Source organism: Rhodamnia argentea, chromosome 7 (assembly GCF_020921035.1).
Source record: "Rhodamnia argentea isolate NSW1041297 chromosome 7, ASM2092103v1, whole genome shotgun sequence".
Classification (NCBI taxonomy): domain Eukaryota; kingdom Viridiplantae; phylum Streptophyta; class Magnoliopsida; order Myrtales; family Myrtaceae; genus Rhodamnia; species Rhodamnia argentea.
Window position 1 is genome coordinate 25,640,392 of NC_063156.1, and position 19,083 is coordinate 25,659,474.

A 19,083-nucleotide genomic window follows, 5' to 3' on the forward strand; every position below is an offset into this window, starting at 1 on the left:
ATTGTAGTTGACTTTGCCATCCAAATTGCTTACGTCGTTCCCCTTTTCTTCGCATTTGCTAAATATGTCTTGATCGTGGTGTCGTGGTCTCCTTTCTGTCAGCAAAGAATACATGATATTCTTATATGTAATGATGTAACAATATGGCCACATGGAAAGTCTAAAATGAAGGAAGAATAATAGCATTATCTGAAAATCCGTTCCACCATTTTGTGAGGTCTACTTAGGCCTTCCCCATGATCCTTATTCTCGACCTCAAACGGCCCATGCATGGGTACTTTGATTATTTGCTCCCTCCCACGTTAGTAACTCCTTCAACTTCCTTTTAAACCCCATCCAACCCTATCAAGGTCTACCTTCAGAAAACCCTTTCTCGATCAAGCAAACATAAAACCGTTGGGTCTTGTTTTGATTTTTTTTATTTCGGGATTTCTATGAATAATTTCTTCACAATAATTCCACAACCTGTTGAACTCATAAGGTCATCATTTGTTTTTCGATTACCTTGTTTCGCTTGGGTTATAGTAACATCTAGCTCTTGCTCTCGCACAATTTTTTGAACTCATGCAACTTCATTGGGGGTGCCCTCCAAGCTTAGATAATGCTTGGCCGTATATGTAGATGTAAACCTCCTCACTCGGAAAGACCAAGAGCATGTGTGCTCATCCTTAAAAGTTTTCACTAGAAACAAGCCCGTTTGTATCTCTAGTTGCATAAATTAACGTCATTTTTGCCTTGTTTTGCCTTCTCTCATTTTGTCGTTCTTGATAAACTCAATATTAACTCTTGTGGTGCATATTTGTTGTAGCTTCCTTAAGCTTAGGTCCATAAATATCATATTCAATGCAAATGAGGTATCTCTATGGTTTCTCATCTGTGTGTACTCTTCCTTCTGTTCTTCTTTTCTTCTCTTCTTCATCACTGTGACAAAACTCCATTGAGTCACTTGAGTCAAGTATTGTCGCAAGTTCAACATTATCTTTACATGGTCATTCGGTTCTTTCCTCCTCCTTTTGGTTCCACTTCAACATCTATTTCACTAGGTATCTAAACCTGCACTTTATATGTTATTTGCCTTATAAGTTCTATTTTCCCTAGGCTTGGTTCTTCTTCTTCTTGTGATAACCATGGGACCTCAACAGCTCATCATCTCTTCATTTCTGGTTTTGCGTGTAGCATTACACTCCTTTATCTTCTCCTAAGTTCATTGGTCTCTTAACTAACCCATCTCCAGCGTATTCCATGTTCAATAAATATCTCACTGTACCACCAACGTTTTCCCAAATCCTATCTTTCTGCGAGTGTCATCTTATTAATCTTGGCCATTCTCAAATTCTTGGCATTAAATAATGGATTTCTCAATATTAGAGTAACCCATATCTTGAACCAGTGCAAAATCTCAAAGTAACTCGGTTTATCTGGATCATAAAACCACTCACTACTATGACCATCGGTACTCTACTTTTTATCACGAACAAACCTACCCCAACCCATAGAGTAAATCGAATGTCTCATTGGCCATGTAAATCGCAAAAATTGCATATAAAAATCAGTAAAACTAAAATAGAAAAGGACACGGTCAATATATTTGAATTGTTTATACAATATGAACAAACAATTAGCACAGTATAATCTTAATACAAGAAAACAAAGACAAATGCGGGTCAAGTTCGAAAGCCATGAAAAGCTACAACCTAAGGCTCGCAAGTTGGGACCACACTAAATTAGTATAACAAACGTGCGTGCATTTAATATTGTTTTGATACTCTTATAGGACATTGCGTACCACAACTGCCCAAACAAGCTATTCACCTTACGATAATCATGCATTTTCATCTTCAAGAAAGTTCTCATTAACCTATCTTCAAGAAAGTCGTAATTAATCCTAAATAAAAGTCATGCAGGCCTACCAACACGTCGTCTTGCAAACCCCCCTTGTCGGCCGAGTCTTCAAAGAAAGGAAAGATGAAAACCTCCACAATCAAGGACACTAAAGCTGAATGTTGGTGGGTTGCCTCAGGGTTAGGGGCGCAATCGCTTGCTTCGCTCGGGAGATTGTTGGTGGTTTGTGCGGGGGGCTTCGCTCTTCAATCCCGCGTGTGTGCCTCCGGCTCCCCAACAAGGCGGTGGTCGCTCTCAATCCCAGATCCGATGGGCTGTTGACCCTCTTTTGTATTGTCTAGTTTTGCGTTGAGGAGGAAGCGGCGTTTTTCCTTTCTTTTGTTGGCGTGATCGTGGGGGGTATCTAAAACCCTAATTTAATGACTAAGATTTCTTTTTTAAAGTATATTGGTTTTTTTAAATCACTGGCTTCGTTTTCGTCCTTTTTGAACAAACGGGGACTAATTGGTTTTTCATGTGGGTCTTGTTCATTAGTGGGTGGTTGTTTAATCAGTGTTTTGTTTTTCCATGTTTAAACTACAAAAAATAATCTTCTTTATTTGCCAAAAAAAACACCAGTGAGATTTTTCTGTCACCTACCGAGGGGATCACCCAAGAAGACTGATCCCCCTGCTGCTCCAAACTCCAAAGTCCCAAACTTTCGCGCTCGAAAGAAGCCCTAGCTTCCCAAGTTCGCTCTCTTCTTCGCGATCAGACGTCAGGAAAAGCTTCCAGCTTCGAGCTTTTGCAATTCGGACCAAGAATGCCTGACCAGACCGAATTCAACCTCTGAGGATTCCAAAGACTCCGGCTAGAGTTTCGAAATGGATGCCAAAGACATTCTGGGACTGCCCAAAAATCAGCTTCCGATACCCCAAGAGAAGAAATCTAGGCCGCCGAAGGAACCTCAGAGGAAGCCCGATGGCATTTCGCGGGAGGTGATTGGTCGTTTCAGTCGATGTTGTTACTTTTCTTATATATCTGTGAATTTCGGCTATAGTCAGTTATGTATCTACTAAAACTTGTAGGTTTATGCGCTTACTGGTGGTTTGGCACCTCTCATGCCGTCGATCGATGTCTCTCAATTGAAACGACGGCCTCCTTCAGATGAGAAGGTTTGTTGAATTTCAGTTTAAGGTAGTGTAGTGAGGTTGAATTTGCGATTTAAATTCTTTGATTAGGTCTGGAGTAGTAATCGGATTCTCTGTCTGGCACGTTTGTACTTAAATATTGGTTAAAGGGCAGAGTTTGATGTACCTATCCTGGTTTGTGCCTTGGTATTGTTGTGTCATGAATCATGCTGTTAACACTGTCAGTAGGATATAAGGAATGACGCGTTGGTCGATTAACACTCCCAGTAGGATATAACGAATGACATGTTAGTCGATATAGAGATTTTGTAGCATGCGCATGGGCTGTTCCCCCAAATGAAAAAGCTTTCTCAAATATAGATGACACTTTCAGTTAATCCACATATCACCCATCGCTTTTGTAGAATAGGATGACCAATCATTCTATTTACTATTTCGAGTTCCAGGCTTCTTTTATGTGTAATCTCTTGTATGAAAATGACTTAAGAGGATTCTGCCCTTTGCTTAGATTACTTGGCAGTGGCTACCTTTCACAAATTCTGCTAGAAAGGATGATTTGCAGCTCTTCCATTGGGTAATCTTCCTGCCTTGCGCACTTGAGAACTTTTATATCGGGATGTTGTTTGCAGCAAAAACTCCCCTGTTTCTTAAAAATCTGCAGGTCAGAGTTGTGAATGGTGTTCCACCAACTGGTGATTATGCTTTTGCCAAATACAACAAGGTAAAGCTTGTGTTGTTGGTAGTTTTTTGTATGTTCTCTGTTGAGTGAAGGTTTCAATGTTTATGTGCGTATGTTAGAGTGAAAGTTTATCAATCTGTCTCTTACATGGTTATGATTTAATTGTTCAATGGTTTGAGTTTGTTCTGTTTCTGATGTGATGCAGTCTGTCGACATTATTAAGTATACTGATGAGGAGTATGAGAAGTACTTGACTGATCCAGTAGGTACCCTCTCAAGTTTTGTCTTCATAACCTCTGAATAGATACGCTTACTGTTTGGTTTTTCTTGTTGGAAGAGAATACACTTGATGCTTGTTGCACGACTTTATCTGTTGGCTATCTTTTCAAATTTTCCTTTCCTAACCAAGTTGTTCTACTTGTTATCAGACATGGACCAAAGAAGACACGGATCAATTGTTTGACTTGTGTGAAAGGTTTGATCTTCGCTTTGTTGTGATAGCTGATAGGTTTCCCTCATCTCGCACAGTGGAGGAACTGAAGGATCGCTATTATAGTGGTAAGTGTGTGTTTTTGATGTTGAGAGAAGGTTTGTTCACATTGACTTTCTTATTTTTCTTTTCTAATGGCTACGCTGCTGCATATGTTTAGTATCTCGTGCTCTTTTGAGTGCTAGAGCTCCTCCTGGAGATATCGCCAGTCACCCTCTTGTAAAGGTTGGTGATGAAGAATTAAGGACCTATATTTGTATTCAGATAGTCAATTAGGGCAGTTCCCTGAGTTCACTTTGTGCCCAAGTTACAAGATTGCCATGTTCATCTGTTTCTTCATGGCACAGGAACCTTACAATATGTCACAGGAAGTAGAGCGCAAACGTGCCTTGTCAATGGTCCTCTCTCAAACAAAACAGCAAGAGAGAAAAGATGCTGAGGTCATTATTTTGCTATGCCGTTCGACAGAAGAATCTAGCAGTTCTTGACTGGTAGATTCATTGATGAGCAAATATCAACCTTTCCTTTTGTTTCTCATTTATTCGTTGTTTTCTTAGGTAGTTGCTGAAGCAAAGCGGATAACAGAGTCACGCATGGCTGCTAAGGTAGGTCTCAGTGCCCTATTGCATATCTTTCTAGTTTTGCTTTCCATTTTCAGGAAGAAGGCGTTATAGCTCTTCAGAAAAAATGAAAACTAATAACGCCGCTCTGGTATCCAGAGAAGTGTCTATTCTTACTCCAATTCTGATATTGTGATTGTACGATTTTTCTGGAGATTGCCGTTCGTAAGTATTTTTTTCTTCATTTCCAGGGCCCTGAAGAGTCTGAGTCGCCTGTAGCAGCAAATGTTGGTCCAGAAAATAGTCAGAGGGCTGCGGTCACTGGTGACGCCGTAACTCCTTCAAATGCTACACTTCCCTCTGCTATCGCTGCATCATCAACGTTAATGGCAGACAATGCATCGACTCTTGCTTCTCTTCGCATGGTAGACACTTTTTGCATCTAAGATGACCTTCTTTTCCCCTTAAAAGTTCCTTTTGATTTTTTCCCACTAATTTTGCTGCCCCAGTGTGTAGTTTACTGTACACTACTTCTGATATTAAACTCTTAACTTTGTCCCACAACTCTCTGAGAAAATTTCAGCTCCGTGTGTACTTGAGAACATATGCTCTTGATCAAATGGTGCAAGCTGCAAGTGCATCTGCTGGACTGCGGACAATCAAGCGGGTTGAGCAAACATTGCAAGAACTTGGGGTATGTTTATTCCTGGAATGGTTTCAGGAACCTTTCTTGGCAAGGGAATTTCATGTAGTTGTTATGACATAATTTCTTATTAGGATTTAAAAAGAGGTGCTTCCTGCTCTATGTTATACGGATGGATTTATTGTTCATTTTTACTGATGCAGTATAGCCTTTGCTAGATATTAATTCTCCTGCCACTTGGTTATAAATTTTTAAGCTTTAGTTAGTTTCATACATTCCTCTTTCTTTTTGCAGTATCTTTCTTTTTAAGTGATGGCAGATTCAGCTATTGTTTTATTGTCAAGAAATGTACATGATTATTTCTATTCCTTCTATTTTTCAGGTGAATTTGAAACCAAAAGTTCCAACCAAAGCTGTTTGTGCAGAGCATCTTGAGTTAAGGAAAGAGATATTGACTCTTCTAAATCTTCAGAAGCAGGTAATTTCTTGCATTACCATAATTATATTCATTTGTTTGTCTTAATCTCTTGATATCTGAATTTTTTATGAGCGGATTACATATCTCTAAGTAGATTTTTTTTCAATCAAAAGGTCTTGCATTTTGGTTTATATGTCAGTAAAAGGGACATTTACTCATTTTGTTATCATCTGCTGTCATGACATTTGAATTAATACAAGTAACCATGATGGCCTGGTGAAGCTGTTATTTAGTTTCTGGCAGTAATTGTTTTGAATTTGCCTGATATACCTGCTAATAGTACTTGGTTGCTCACCAACAATAGATTATCTGTGTTTTGATGAAATGAAGAAAATATGCCTGTTCAGCAGTGAAGCACATGGATAAAGAATAATTAGATTTGTTGAGCCAGAAATTTTTTTAACATTATCGGTAATGCGCATGCCCGCTCACATTTCAGCTTCAATATAAGGAAGCAGAAGGTACATCTTTTCATGAGAGTCCTTACTCAGAAACACCAGGCACCCCAAAGGTCAGTGTTTCGATACTTCAGCGGACTGAGTTGATATGGAGCTGAGTCTCTGCAATCATTGCTTTGCATTTGCTACTATTATTCTAGACTGCATTCCGTATCCCACAAAAGTACCGCTCTCTGGTTTTCTTGTATGATTAAAAGTCAAATGTCTCTCTTGATAACAGCGCATGCCCCGTGGGGACCAGGACCGGCCATTTATGCCTGACCCTCTTAGTTTTGGAGGTACCTTTTGGTGGTTATTGTCAATTTTCCAATTTTTCACTCTGTGGAACCTTTTGGTGTTTCCTATTACTAGTATCCTGAGATCAATCTCTGCAAGTGAACCCTAGACCTGTAGCTTGAAATGAGTGAATTCAGATACATGAATGAATTGCAGGTGATAGATTTGGCAAGAGGGACCAGAAACGCAAGGTAAGCAGGTTCTCCTATTGAGTTAAAGATGCACTCATTCTTGTACAACGTCCAGTGACTAATGTCATGATTCTTTTCCCTTCTATAACAAATTTGGCATCTTCAGGCACCTGCAAGAACATCAGAAGCTGCACAATCCCCATCTCAATCTAAAAGGCCTCGCAAGATGAAGGCTTCTGACATCTAGCTAGTTGTGGGATGATTGAGTTTAGGGCTCTTGGTAACAGTGGCTTGCGGCATGATGGTTTGATGCAAAATTTATGCTTCCTCAGATGCTTGGTCAACAATTAAGCACGAAAGCAGATTAAACTCCCTCGAGATTGCTTCTTTTTGTCGGATTTGGAGTTGAGCAGAAGCTTAGACACCAATGCTGAGCTCGTCCTTGAATGAGACTGGTACACATGACAATTACTCATCAACGTTCGGGTGCCCGTCCCAAGCATGAAAGTTCTGCTTCCTTAGCTGACATTACGTATGTATAGAATGACTATGGTGGTGATCTTTTGTGGATGAGGGGTTTTTCCCAGTAGCGGCATCTTGCTCTGGAATAGATGAAGAAGGCTTCAATTTGAGTGGGCGAAGACTTCTTAATATTGGGAGATGCCTGCTGCTTTTTTTCGTCGAAGCCGGGGGGATCTCAAAATTCAGGAACGGACGTGTATGTATAAGATGCATGTAAACTTTGCTGGTCCGCATCAGATCATCTGGTTTGAACCCAGTCAAGCATTTCGTAAGGCCCGGTCGAACCAACTAATGTGGACTACATATGGTTTCTTCTATCCTTGTGGTACAGAACTTCAATGTACCTAGCTAGGCCGGATTGTCATCGCTCCATAAGTATTAAGAACCATCGTGTTCTGTCGAACTGAACTCATAATCCTTTAGAAAAAGATGCAGCGAGCTCTTAGTAAAACTATAGATACGGCCTATTTATTTGGATGTATCTCATTGGTGGGTCCAAATTAACCTATTTTTATGCAATACAAATATAGTGAATCATACTCGGTTGAAGCCATATATAATTAGTATTCGACCTAATTCATATTGCTAAAAAAAAAATTAATGTAGGAAAATTCATACCCAAATTAAAATGAGAGGGCAGGGTGAATAAGGGTGAACAATCGAGTGAGGGTAAGAGGGTTAGAGAGTAGGGTTGAGTCTTTGTAGGTTGTGAATTCATTTAATATTTATATTATTTTGATTTATATTATTTTAAATTTATTAATTGAATATGACTAATCTGTATAATAACTAATGTCATCAATATGAATCGAAAAATGATTTTATGACTCGTTATGATAGGCCCAGCGTTGGTCATATGTTATTTAGATAAGTCGGCAAGATATATTTCCGTGACTGACGGAAAAAGCCTGGGAAAAAAATGATCTTGTTCATCCTAAAGCCATCCCAAAGTGCTACTTTGATGCGTCCATCGCCAATATGCAACCTCTCGTTGCTTTTGGTTCCCATCGCCTCTTCCCCCACTCTCACTCTCGCTTTCACTCGCTTTCTCCTGGTACTCAGCTGCAAAATCTCAGACATTTTGCCCTCAAAACTCGGTGCACCTTCAACAATGACCGAAGCTCTGTGACCGCCAGTAAACTCGGCAACATTTGGCCGCTCTCACTCTGCCTGTTCGGATCAGGCTTCTTCCTGGGTACTCTCATCGATGGACTCCACTCCAGGGTCAAGCTCGTCGTCTATGAAAATGGGTCAATTGATCTTGGCCCTCTCCACACAAACATCTGGGTAAAAAGCCCAATCTTTATTTGTTTTGCTCTCTACACTCGACTCATTTACTCAGAATTCTCTCTCTCTCTCTCCATCGCTTTAGCATAGATTTTGAGGATATGGCTTGTGGGATTTTCTAATTTTAGGTCCCTCCATTGCTGGGGTTGTTCTATTGCACTGTTGGTTTGCTTCAACTCTACTTGGATGGAAGAGCTTCTTCAAAGGCTTCACAAGGGAGTTTGGAGAAAACAGCTGCTTCACTGGTGTGAGTATTCGCTACAAACGTTTATTTCAAATTTTGTCAAAAGATAAGGGGAGAAGAAAAATTTATTGGTCCTGACATGATCATTGATGACTGGAGCGATTTGATGAATTCAGAGGACTGGTGGGTTTCATTGAATTGAGCGCTGAACTGTACAAAGCTGGAGTGGCAGACAACGTTGAGGCATACATTCTGTTTGCGGTGGCTGAGTTTCTGTGGTTGTCCCTGGACAGAAGTTGGTTTGGTTTTGCCTTCGCTTGCGTTGTTGGTCTTGCCTGCCCATTGGCTGAGATTCCTCTCATGAAGTAGTTGTCCTTTAGTTCAGTTCATTTTATATGTGGGAATTCTTTAATTTTGCATGCTATACTTTTTGCCCTTAACGAAGCAAATTGATGATGTTCTAAAAAGATTGTGCATTGATTAGTTTTTTTCTTGGCTAAATCTCTCAGGTTCTTTAACCTCTGGTATTACCCACAAGCCAATGTTGAAATCTTTGGTCAGGTAATCTTGTAGACACCCTCATTCACCAGCTATCCACAAATATGACCATTGAAAACATAAAGGAACTTTATTTCTATGTTGTTTCTGCACACTTTGGCCTTGCAGGGGTTAGTGACATGGACAATCACTTGCTACTTTGTTTACGCACCATTCCTGGTGAATCTGTCTCGTTGGTTGAGGTCTGTGATTCCTTCTCGTTATTCAGTGGACAAGTCCTCCTAGAGGAAATGCATTTTTCTTCACTCGCAGGAATCAGAGAGAACATTCCTTCTCATTGGTGGGTTGGTTAAGGCCATTTCCATAGCTGTCATCCCAAAAGCCATGAGGACTTTTAGCGCTGATTTGAGAAGAGTACTATAAATATCCTCATTTTATCTACATGTATATATTTTAAGCAAACCAAAAACTAATGCTATATTGCCATAAGCTCCAGAGCAAAGGATTGTGATTTTGCTCATGGACAATAGTTAGGTGTTTCTGAATTGTTGGTTCATGGACAATAGACAGGTAAACTGATATACAATGTCAGGTGAATTATGTAACTTTGTTCTGTGATATTTGCCTAATAGTTCAAGAACTCTAACATAAGAGACACCATGGCCATATGAGTAGCCAACTTGTCTGGTAGCATGGAGATTGCGAGTTTGAATCATCGCAATATCCTCTGTCGCATTCTCTTTTCACCCAATTACGAGTTTCCATTGGTTGGTTTTGACCAATCGTTCATCTATGTATCGTAGCTCAATATCGTCATACTTACATGCATCATTAACCATTGGCATTGGAGAGCGTTGTGGTATCATTGTTCTCATGTAAGTGTGTTGAAGTACAGAACACAAAAGATTACAAAGATCCTACTAAGTTTTACCCTCATTTCAAGACCCTAAACCTTATAGTGTTTTGGAAGGCATCCTGTATTTACTGTACTTTCTTAGACTTTAAGGTGTAGAGTGCAGGTTTTCTGAAAAAGGTGCAAAGTGCATATTTTCGAGGTACTAGTTGTGAAAAGTAGGATTAGAGAAACTCAAGGATGGTTTACAGTATTTCCTCTGGAGAATATAAATCCTGTCATCCTTTCAGATTTAAGAACTTAGGGCTGTACACATCCTAAGTGAGAACCATTAGCATGTCGAGGAACAAAAATCATTCAAATCCGAAGTACAATAGCAATGCGCATATGATATTATGTGAAATCCACTGGACTAACGATACCAATGGTCTTTAAACTTTCACATGATGAACGATGTTGCATTTAAACTTTATTCCAGCTAAATGGGTTCTCAACTTTGTTATAAAACTTCATTGGTATGGCGTTCATAACGTGGTCAAGTATTACTACGCTTTTATCTAATGTACAATGCCAACTCGGTCATTATCGAACCGATGTCATGACTCATGAGATTGCTCCTCGAATGTGCTTTTGTTCACATATAGACTTGCGAATCCCATTTTACTCGCGAATAGTCTCGAGAATTAAAGAACTAATTTGAATATTTTTGCAACCGGAAAAAAAGTTGTTGAATGTTGAAATGTGAAAGCAACATCCACTTGATGGTGAAGTCATGCAAGTATAGCAGGCAATGCTGCACATTGTCTTGAAGGTGAATAGATAAGACCAGACAATAACTATGAGTGTGAAAGAGAGAGATAGAGTTCGGGATTGATCCTCTCTCTTGTAGAAGCACACTATGGACTCAAGTGGATCCAATTATTTTAGGCCGACAGGCTGGAGATTCGAACCTATGAATCAATTAATGATCACACAGGCATCACCAACAGTCTGAAATGTACGTCCTCCATCTGATGCGTCGAGTCTATACGTTGTCGAAACCTACTCAATTGCGACCGTTGATTCTGCTGACTTGATGACTGACATTTAGGGTCTGTTTGGCAGTGATTCTGATTCTCTGTTTCTGTTCCCAGAAACAAAAAAGGATTAGAAACATGTTTGGTAATGGAAAAAAAAATGATTTTGATTCTGGTCCCGGGAACACTTTTGGACCACTTTTCGGAAGCAAAAAAAAGATGATTCTGGTGTTTTGGAACACTTTTGGGGATCACTTTTTTACACAATATACTTATGACTTATCCCTCATACTTATAATTAAATTTTTAATATAAAATGATATTATTTAAAAAAAAAATCCACGTGGATTTTCAACTTTACATAAATTAAAATAAATTAAAATTAAAATTTAAAAATTGCAAAAAACTAATTTTCTTAGATTAAAAATTTTATTTAAGGAAAATTTAATAAAAAAATTAAAAATTTAAGAAATGGGGGAAATAAAAAATATTTAGATTTTTAATTTAATAATTTAAAAATAATTAAAAAAATTTAGATAGAAAATAGCTAAAATTTTGAAAAAAAATTATCATCACCAGATTCTTCCCTCCCCTTTTTTTTTTTAAAAAAATTAGTTTTTTTTGTAAAATTTTAAGCCTATTTTTAAATTCAATTTATATTTAAATTTATATTTAAAAAATTAGTTTTTAGAAAATTTTTAAATCTAATTTATTTTTTATATTAAGGGACCTCTAATACGCATTTTTTTTCGAATTTTTAGCTATTTTATTTTTTATTCTAATTAATTTTTATTTTTTATTTCCTATTATGTTTTTTCAACTTTTATCTTTTTTTTTATTAAAGATTGGACCCAACCCTCCGCGTCGTCAACTAAATCTCCATTTTTTCTCCATTTTTTGAGCCACACTAAAATTTTGTCGAGTCGGGTGAAGAAAAAATCAATGTAGTTGAGTTGCGGGTTTTGTAAGCTTGTACGATGTGTAATTACAAGAGTGCAAAACTATAGGCGGTTGCACAATGAGGAGCTTTTCTTTCATTTTTTTTTGGGTAATCAATCTAAAAGTCATGAGAAATAATAACAAAGAAATGATTTAGACAAATTCTGTAAATGTAATACGAATTACTTTTCAAACAATATAAACGATTGCATACTCATGAAAAATCGACAAATGAATTTGGGAACAGAAATTTTGTTACTTTTTTTTTTTTGCTCCATAATCACTATTTGATTATTTTCCCTCTTTGCCATCAAATGTGATTATATAATTATTTGATTTAAATGAAAAATTGGGAACGGAAATTTTGTGCAGCTACTAAACGCGTTTCTGTTCCGGGAACAAAAATTTTAAACAGTTACCAAACGCGTTTTGATTCTCAAAAAATCATCCAGGGAACAAAATCAAAAAAAGTGATTTTGATCGGAATCATTTTTTGGGAACAGAATCACCGCCAAACAAACCCTTAGTAACCTGAACATAGTAATGATCCTTTGATCCGCCCTTCATGCTCTTGCACTTTGCAGTCTCAGAGACAACTTGCAGAAATGATAGATTACAGTGTCTTAGCGACCCATCAAGGTCAAGAGGATGCTCATTTTGAATTCTGCGCATGTTGTAAGATCAAAAAACTATTGAGTAGTAGACCTGTTAATGTTACAAATATATGTAGTTTGATCGAAAGCCCCCATGACTTCTAGTTTAGTCGGACTCGCTTGGTCAAGTGAGGAACAAGTGAAAGCCGAACAAGTTAAATGAAAGAACTCAACGCCAATGGAACAGCGTGTTCCTTATTTTATGATGATTAACTAGTCGATGGCAGAAAGAAAATTACCGGTTCAATTGGAATTTCAAATATCTTTTCCCAATATTGTGAACCATTGCCTGTGAGAAATAGGGTACGAAGCTTATAGAGTTGAACTACATTGGCTCATCCCTTTGGTCCGGTCATGCCTGCTGACAAGCTGATTTTCGAGTCTTACGTTATGGGAATTTTCGACACACCCGCACGCCATTCAGGTCTTCATACGGCATCTGAAATTGACAATTCATGCTTTTTGGAGGACCTAATGAATTCATCTCAGTAGAAACATCATTGATCGAAGACTAAAGTCAACGAATACCGTGCGCCCACTCAAATAGTATAGCATAGCGTCATCAACAATGATCAGCAATTCGGCACCCTACCATTCACTCCTGGTTATATCTGTAGTTGCATTGCATTCAGGTTGGAAATTGGGGTTGTGGCACCCGAAAGCAATTGAATACCGTGTAGAATGCGGTTTGAAAGGATAGGATCGGGGGTTTGACACAACTCTCAACTGAATCATGCTTATGGGCAAGCGTCTGAACTGCTTATTTTACTTTACTGAAGAAATAGTAATCCAGTACGACATTTTCCTGATCATATAGCAGCTTTGTTAGTTCAAGAAGTTGAGTACGATCAAACTCTATTATGCGCAATATCTGCATCCAAGATCAAAAGCGGACAGCAGTGGATTTATGTTGCCATACTAATTACCAGTCAAGCAGGTTGATCAGTTCGTCAATCTCAGCAATCCGCAATATAGTCCCCAGCTGCAATGGGTTGAGGAATCTTACCCTATTGTATATGGATGAGTTATCAAAAACTGAACATGTCAAGATTCTTATCTTATTTTTGGGTGCATCTAGGAGAACATTTCAAAGCAGTTTAAACCTCTGTTTTTCAGTAAAAGAAATTCGGATAGTCAAAAGCAACCTTGGTTTCTGGGAATGGGGACTCCAGCATTAGCTCCTCGGTAGGTGGCCGAAAGGGAATGACATAAAGATCAAAATGACTGGTGAGCAATAACTAGCTCTGTACCTGCAAATGCATCTCTAGCAGTGAGCCATCTAAATCTTAACTATCCTAAAAGAGAGTCATTTCTCGGACAGAAAGTTATCCAGGCGGCCGACCGAATCCAAGGTAAATTATGCTTCAATTTCCAAAATTTGTTGTGCTGATGTGGTGTATGGTTAGATATGTAACCTATGTTTCTGGCAAATGTTTGCACCAAATGGAAGGCAACAACTTTAGCGGTGGAGACGTCACAAGCACTCCCTATATACGGCAAATGATGAATCAGGAAACTTTGCTAGTTTAGTTATTTAACAGTTATGTTGTGTCATGACTCTTAATAGTCCTTTCATTATCTCACCTAAACCATTTACTAAAGAACAGAAAAATTTCCAATAGAAAGCAAAAGGAAAAGAAGAAGAAAATCATACTGCGAAGGGCAAATTAACATCGTATAAAACCCTAATCTTTTCTTCTTGTCATATACAAACACCTAACCACGTACCCATCTGGAAGTATCATCAATCCAACATCACAGTTCACCAAAAAAGAAGAAAAATTTATTATAATGGGGTCATTGAAATGGACACACGAATAAATCTACAATTTCTTTTTTTTTTATGCCTTTTCTTTTATCAATTTCTACTGCTGGCAATCCCTTCATTACCGGCCAAGATCAAGTACTTATCCTTCCTTGTGAGCTTTGTGCACTCAAACCCCAGAGCCTTACCAATCTCCTCCTGCACATAATTTGCCTTATCAAACCTTGTAGTCTTCTTTCTTTCACGACATTCATTACTATCGCAATTATTGCAAACCCCAGAAGAGACCACCACCTTCTCAAGCAACTGCAGCTGGTAACTCGGGTTTGGGTTCATGAAAAAGAAGAGCGGGTCGAAGCACTTGAGCCCGCCCGCGGTCGTGCCGTGGAACATGTCGACGTGCACGTCGAGCGCCACGGGGACTACCTGGTCGCTTATCTCCGAGAACAATGGGCTGAACCGGAGCAGATAGGGCTCTCGGCACGTTGTCCCCTCGGGGCAAATGACCAGGTCACCTTGTTGAAGAAGCTTCTCCATCGTCTCCGCATCTTCGTCACGGTTCCGTGTCAAGCGCACAGTCTTGATCGGGGACAAGATCTCCGACACCCGGCTGAGGCTGTAGGTGACGGCGGTGAAGTTCCTCTTGAGGGCGAATGAGAGGTAGAGAGGGTCTAGGAGTGTCCTGTGGTTGCAAACATAGAGAAGGCCTTTGGTCCTTTTAGGTTCAGTTTGTTTGTTGTCTATGTTGTTGCTGTTGGTGTTGTTTAGGGTTGTGGGGAGTGATACAGTGAGGTGGAGACCAGAGAAGCAAAGGAGTGGGATGGAGAGACTGAAGGGTAGGGTTATGCCAATGAGGATTCTCAAGAGAGAGAGACAGAGGCCAAATGGGAGCCAGATGAAGATGGCTAGGGTTGAGATTGGGGTGGGTTTTAGGGCTAATCTTCCATCATGGAAGATGAGTGGCTTTGGGTAGTTTTCTCTGGGGAGGTGATGCCAGCTTCTCTTGTCTGATTTGCTCACCAGGTATATTTCCTATGGAAAAGGAGAAGCAAAAGAAGATTTGACATCAGACTATATAATCTATGTAAGTATGCACAAAAGTATACCCAGGTTGTTGGATTAAGCAACACCGTACTTGTTGGCGAGTTTTAGGAAGTAGGGCAATATACTTGTGTTAATGCGAGAGAAAGCGATGGGAAAAGTGAGATGGTATGTCCCAACAATATGTGCGGTCCGATTTGTGCCTATTCTCACCCCTATAGTATATGAAAAGGGCACTTTCAAGAAGATGAACACGTAATGGCACATATGGTAGGTCCGATAGATTCGGTCCATGCACCTAATAGATGCGAGGTCTTGCACGATTCAAAACAGCTATGACGGAATTGATTCTATAGTGAAAGTCGTGATAGAGAAATATGAAAAAATTGCGTGATCTAACGACCGCTGTGAAAGACTAATCAATAAGCAAGAGGGAGAGAGGCGATGGCGACCATAGCTTGGATGGTCTTCGTCGCCTTGAACTGCAGCAACAAGCGAGCGATCTCCTAATCATGATGGATAACCACATTGAAGTGGTGGTTGTGTCTTACAAATTGAAACATGAGGAATTGTGCAAGACGACAACCACCACCACGGGGTTGCCGTCACTTACGGACCTCCACCACCCCCGTCGGTAGAGAGAGAGAGAGAGAGAGAGAGAGAGAGAGAGAGAGATTTTTGAGCACTCACCTTGCATCTTGAGAACAAAGGATCATGTTGGAGGGACTTCTTGTAGCTGCTAATGCCAATGAGACCCCATTCCGAAGATGTCTCCTCCTTACCGAGCATCTCCTCCAGCTCATCCACCACACTCCGCCTCTTCCTCTCCATAAGCCCCACATAGTACCCACGCGCCACCTTAAGCTCCCTCCCAACCACCATGTCAACCTCCAAATAATCCTTCAAGAAGGTCTCAACCATCACTTGCGGCAGCCCACTCACCCCAACTCTCTTCCCTCCTCTCTTCCTCACCATCTCAAACCCTTCCAAACCCACGTCCTCAAGCAAGAACTTGGGCAAAACAGCACTCCCCACTCTGAAACTCTCTTCTCTCAACCCGACGAAGCAAACCATTACCATTATCTCCAACCCTAGCTCAGCACCACAAAACCCTAGAAATGGGTATGCCATGAGAAGCAAGAGCGCCCTCATGAGGCCCCCGGCTTCGACGGCCACGAGCATGAAGTAAGGGAACAAAGACTGGGACCTCAGCAGGACCCCTTCGACGTCGAACACGATGGTTTGGTCGTGTAGGTCTTGTCTGTGAGCAAGAGAGTTCGACCTCTGGTACTTTGAGAAATTCGCGTGCAGGGCGGCATTGCTTTCGCTCCGGTTGAGGACCCTCGCGGTCCTGAGCTTCCCTAGGACGAAGCGGCAGAGGAACAAGGCGAGCGACTTGAAGAAGAAGACTTCAGGGAGCATATTTTTGGATCTCCGTAATAACGTCAACACTTGCTGAAGGAAGAGAAGTATTGTGCTTTGTTGTCTGAAGGGCAAAGACCCTTTATATACAAAAAGGCTTCGACGTCGAGATCTCTCTATCAATTTTCAAGAACTTCCTCCATTGGCCGGCACATTGTACATTTTCCTCGTGTTTTCCTAGTTATGATATGACCTGCTACGGCCCGTATTTATTAACCTAAGTTGTTGTAATAACAATATCAAAATTTGGGGACTAGTTCGCTTTTCCCTATATTAAGTTTGCAAATGATGGACAATTGGCCATGGTCATATACCGAGAGAAAGTAGTATGTCGCATATGTTGTGCTGGCAACGTACAAAAGCAAGCTAATAAATTGCTGGATCGAAACATGTTGCGTTCTGAATGGCGGGAAAGAAAATGCGTAAGTCTCAATTGACTTAATTTTTTTTTCCACTTGCCAGCGAGATGTGACCGAAGTCCCCCCCGGATGCTTAAAGACTCATCTCAAGTACTAGGCCCATTCCTCGCGATGTTGATTAATACCAAAGATTCTTCAAAAGCATCAAGTTAAAGGTGCCAAGTTCGCTACTCACACGTTTTGTCCACAAAAATGAAATGAAACCATTGAAAACTTTCATTCCTACCGAGTCAATGGTAAGTCTGTGGAGTAATTAAAACAATGTACATCATAGGCAGCGACACTACCAACCGCGATTGAATTCGACCAGGACAATAGTCTCGTACCAATCACGTCAAATTATTAACCGCAAATCCACAAGGTGGTTCTACGACAATGGTCCTTGGAGATAACCCAAGGACAAGGCGTTGAAGACAGAAAGCAAAATCGAAACCTTCCGCTTCTCGATATGCAACAGCCCACTTGCCGTGGGGCCCACCAAAAATTAAAACGTGGGCCCACACGTTGCAGTCCAGTGGATAAGGTCGAGCTTCACCCCCGTTAAATCAAAGAATTATTCCAGCTAAAAATCCTAAACTGATATACCTAAAATAAATTTACTTAAAATCATTTTTCTGATAATAAAAAATCTCATATTAGTATACTTATGATAAATTTATCCCAAAACCGATATGTCTGTAATAAATTTACCGGTAGTTAATTTTTGTTAAATCTAACAGTCAAATTACCAAATTAGATGACACGTAACAATTGACGGGTGTACTAGTTTGAGATTTTTACCCACTGTTTGTTATAGGTCTATCAATTTGAAATTTTTTTGTGACATTAGTCCAATTTAACAGAGGATAAATTTGTCACGGGCGTACCACGTTGAGGTTTTTCATGCTAAAAAAATTAATTTAGGTTAAATTTATCACGGGAGTATCAATTTGAGATTTTTCGTGATCAAAAAATAGTTTTGAGTAAATTTATTATAGATGTACCGATTTAAAATTTTTCGTGGTATTAACCTTAAATCAAATGGGCGCGGGTCGCCTCGTTTTGGACTTCCTCGTAGATTTCCGATTTCTGTCTTATTTATTACCTAGTATGCTACTTGCTAAGGGGACATTGCACATTAGCCATTCCTAAACTAAAGTGGACCTTAGGGACACGTAGATGACCAGCAGGTCCCACGTCGTGGAAATGATTGATCTGCACTATCAATTCCAAGGAAATATAACACCCATTATCCAGCCAGACAATAGCTCCTAACTTTCGACCAGATCCTCCTGAACCGAGCTATATTAATCGAGGGCACCGTCGCATAATCGCAAAATGTGGAGCAACCAATACAGTGACAGCAGAAAAATTGTCCAAAAATTCATAAAACTTATTGTACTTTGTTAATTTAACACTAACCTTTTCAATTTTACTAATTGAGTTCTAAACCTTTTGATAATTTGCCAATTGGCTCCTATTGGTAGGAAATTACTGCAGTGGACGCAGAGCTTACGTGACACGGCCGGCACCGACACGAACAATTTTTGTAGTTCATTCAATTTTTTTGAATTTTTTCCCCTTTGTATTTTTTTTTTTCATTGTGCCGGTGACCTCGCTGGTGCCAAAAAGAATGCGAAGGCCTTCGCCACCAATGACGGTCACTAGCACAATGAAAAAAAAAAACAAAGAGAAAAAAAAAAAAAATTAGAAAATTTAAAATTTATTCACGTCGGCGCCGATCATATCACGTAGGACGACAAACATTCACGTCAGCGATTTCCAACTAATATGATTCGATTGAAAAATTATCAAAAG

The 19,083-nt window shown here is 39.7% G+C and overlaps 3 protein-coding genes across 3 annotated transcripts; 2 read left to right on the forward strand and 1 right to left on the reverse strand.

The window, feature by feature from the left end:
* The first annotated feature begins 2,510 nt into the window (after nt 1-2,510).
* Nucleotides 2,511-7,317, forward strand: LOC115742512 (SWR1-complex protein 4-like). The gene is made up of 16 exons (XM_030676838.2): nt 2,511-2,819; nt 2,910-2,996; nt 3,481-3,546; nt 3,634-3,693; nt 3,857-3,913; nt 4,080-4,209; nt 4,302-4,366; nt 4,489-4,581; nt 4,699-4,746; nt 4,953-5,126; nt 5,285-5,395; nt 5,727-5,822; nt 6,262-6,333; nt 6,501-6,558; nt 6,713-6,747; nt 6,854-7,317. Exons 1-16 carry the CDS (start codon nt 2,706-2,708, stop codon nt 6,932-6,934), a joined length of 1,347 nt encoding a protein of 448 aa, XP_030532698.1. The 5' UTR covers nt 2,511-2,705; the 3' UTR covers nt 6,935-7,317.
* Nucleotides 7,318-8,109: 792 nt separating this feature from the next.
* LOC115742567 lies at nt 8,110-9,505 on the forward strand. Its single transcript, XM_048282488.1, has 5 exons — nt 8,110-8,496; nt 8,625-8,743; nt 8,857-9,045; nt 9,190-9,241; nt 9,347-9,505. The coding sequence occupies exons 1-5, from the start codon at nt 8,188-8,190 to the stop codon at nt 9,461-9,463; spliced, it is 786 nt and encodes a 261-aa protein (XP_048138445.1). The 5' UTR covers nt 8,110-8,187; the 3' UTR covers nt 9,464-9,505.
* A 4,895-nt stretch (nt 9,506-14,400) lies between these two features.
* LOC115742374 (probable glycerol-3-phosphate acyltransferase 3) lies at nt 14,401-17,068 on the reverse strand. The gene is made up of 2 exons (XM_030676610.2): nt 16,136-17,068; nt 14,401-15,436 (listed from the first exon to the last, which is right to left on the reverse strand). The coding sequence occupies exons 1-2, from the start codon at nt 16,865-16,867 to the stop codon at nt 14,498-14,500; spliced, it is 1,671 nt and encodes a 556-aa protein (XP_030532470.2). The 5' UTR covers nt 16,868-17,068; the 3' UTR covers nt 14,401-14,497.
* Nucleotides 17,069-19,083: the final 2,015 nt, after the last annotated feature.

Bases quoted from the DNA above. Each gene is read 5' to 3' on its own strand.
- LOC115742512 (XM_030676838.2), top strand. From the start codon at position 2,706: ATGGATGCCAAAGACATTCTGGGACTGCCCAAAAATCAGCTTCCGATA. The intron at 6,334-6,500 runs GTCAGTGTTTCG...TCTTGATAACAG, and splicing joins AAACACCAGGCACCCCAAAG to CGCATGCCCCGTGGGGACCA. The intron at 6,559-6,712 runs GTACCTTTTGGT...AATGAATTGCAG, and splicing joins TGACCCTCTTAGTTTTGGAG to GTGATAGATTTGGCAAGAGG.
- LOC115742567 (XM_048282488.1), top strand. From the start codon at position 8,188: ATGCAACCTCTCGTTGCTTTTGGTTCCCATCGCCTCTTCCCCCACTCT. The intron at 8,497-8,624 runs GTAAAAAGCCCA...TTCTAATTTTAG, and splicing joins CTCTCCACACAAACATCTGG to GTCCCTCCATTGCTGGGGTT. The intron at 9,242-9,346 runs GTAATCTTGTAG...TTGGCCTTGCAG, and splicing joins ATGTTGAAATCTTTGGTCAG to GGGTTAGTGACATGGACAAT.
- LOC115742374 (XM_030676610.2), bottom strand. From the start codon at position 16,867: ATGCTCCCTGAAGTCTTCTTCTTCAAGTCGCTCGCCTTGTTCCTCTGC. The intron at 15,437-16,135 runs GTGAGTGCTCAA...CCTTTTCCATAG, and splicing joins CTTTGTTCTCAAGATGCAAG to GAAATATACCTGGTGAGCAA.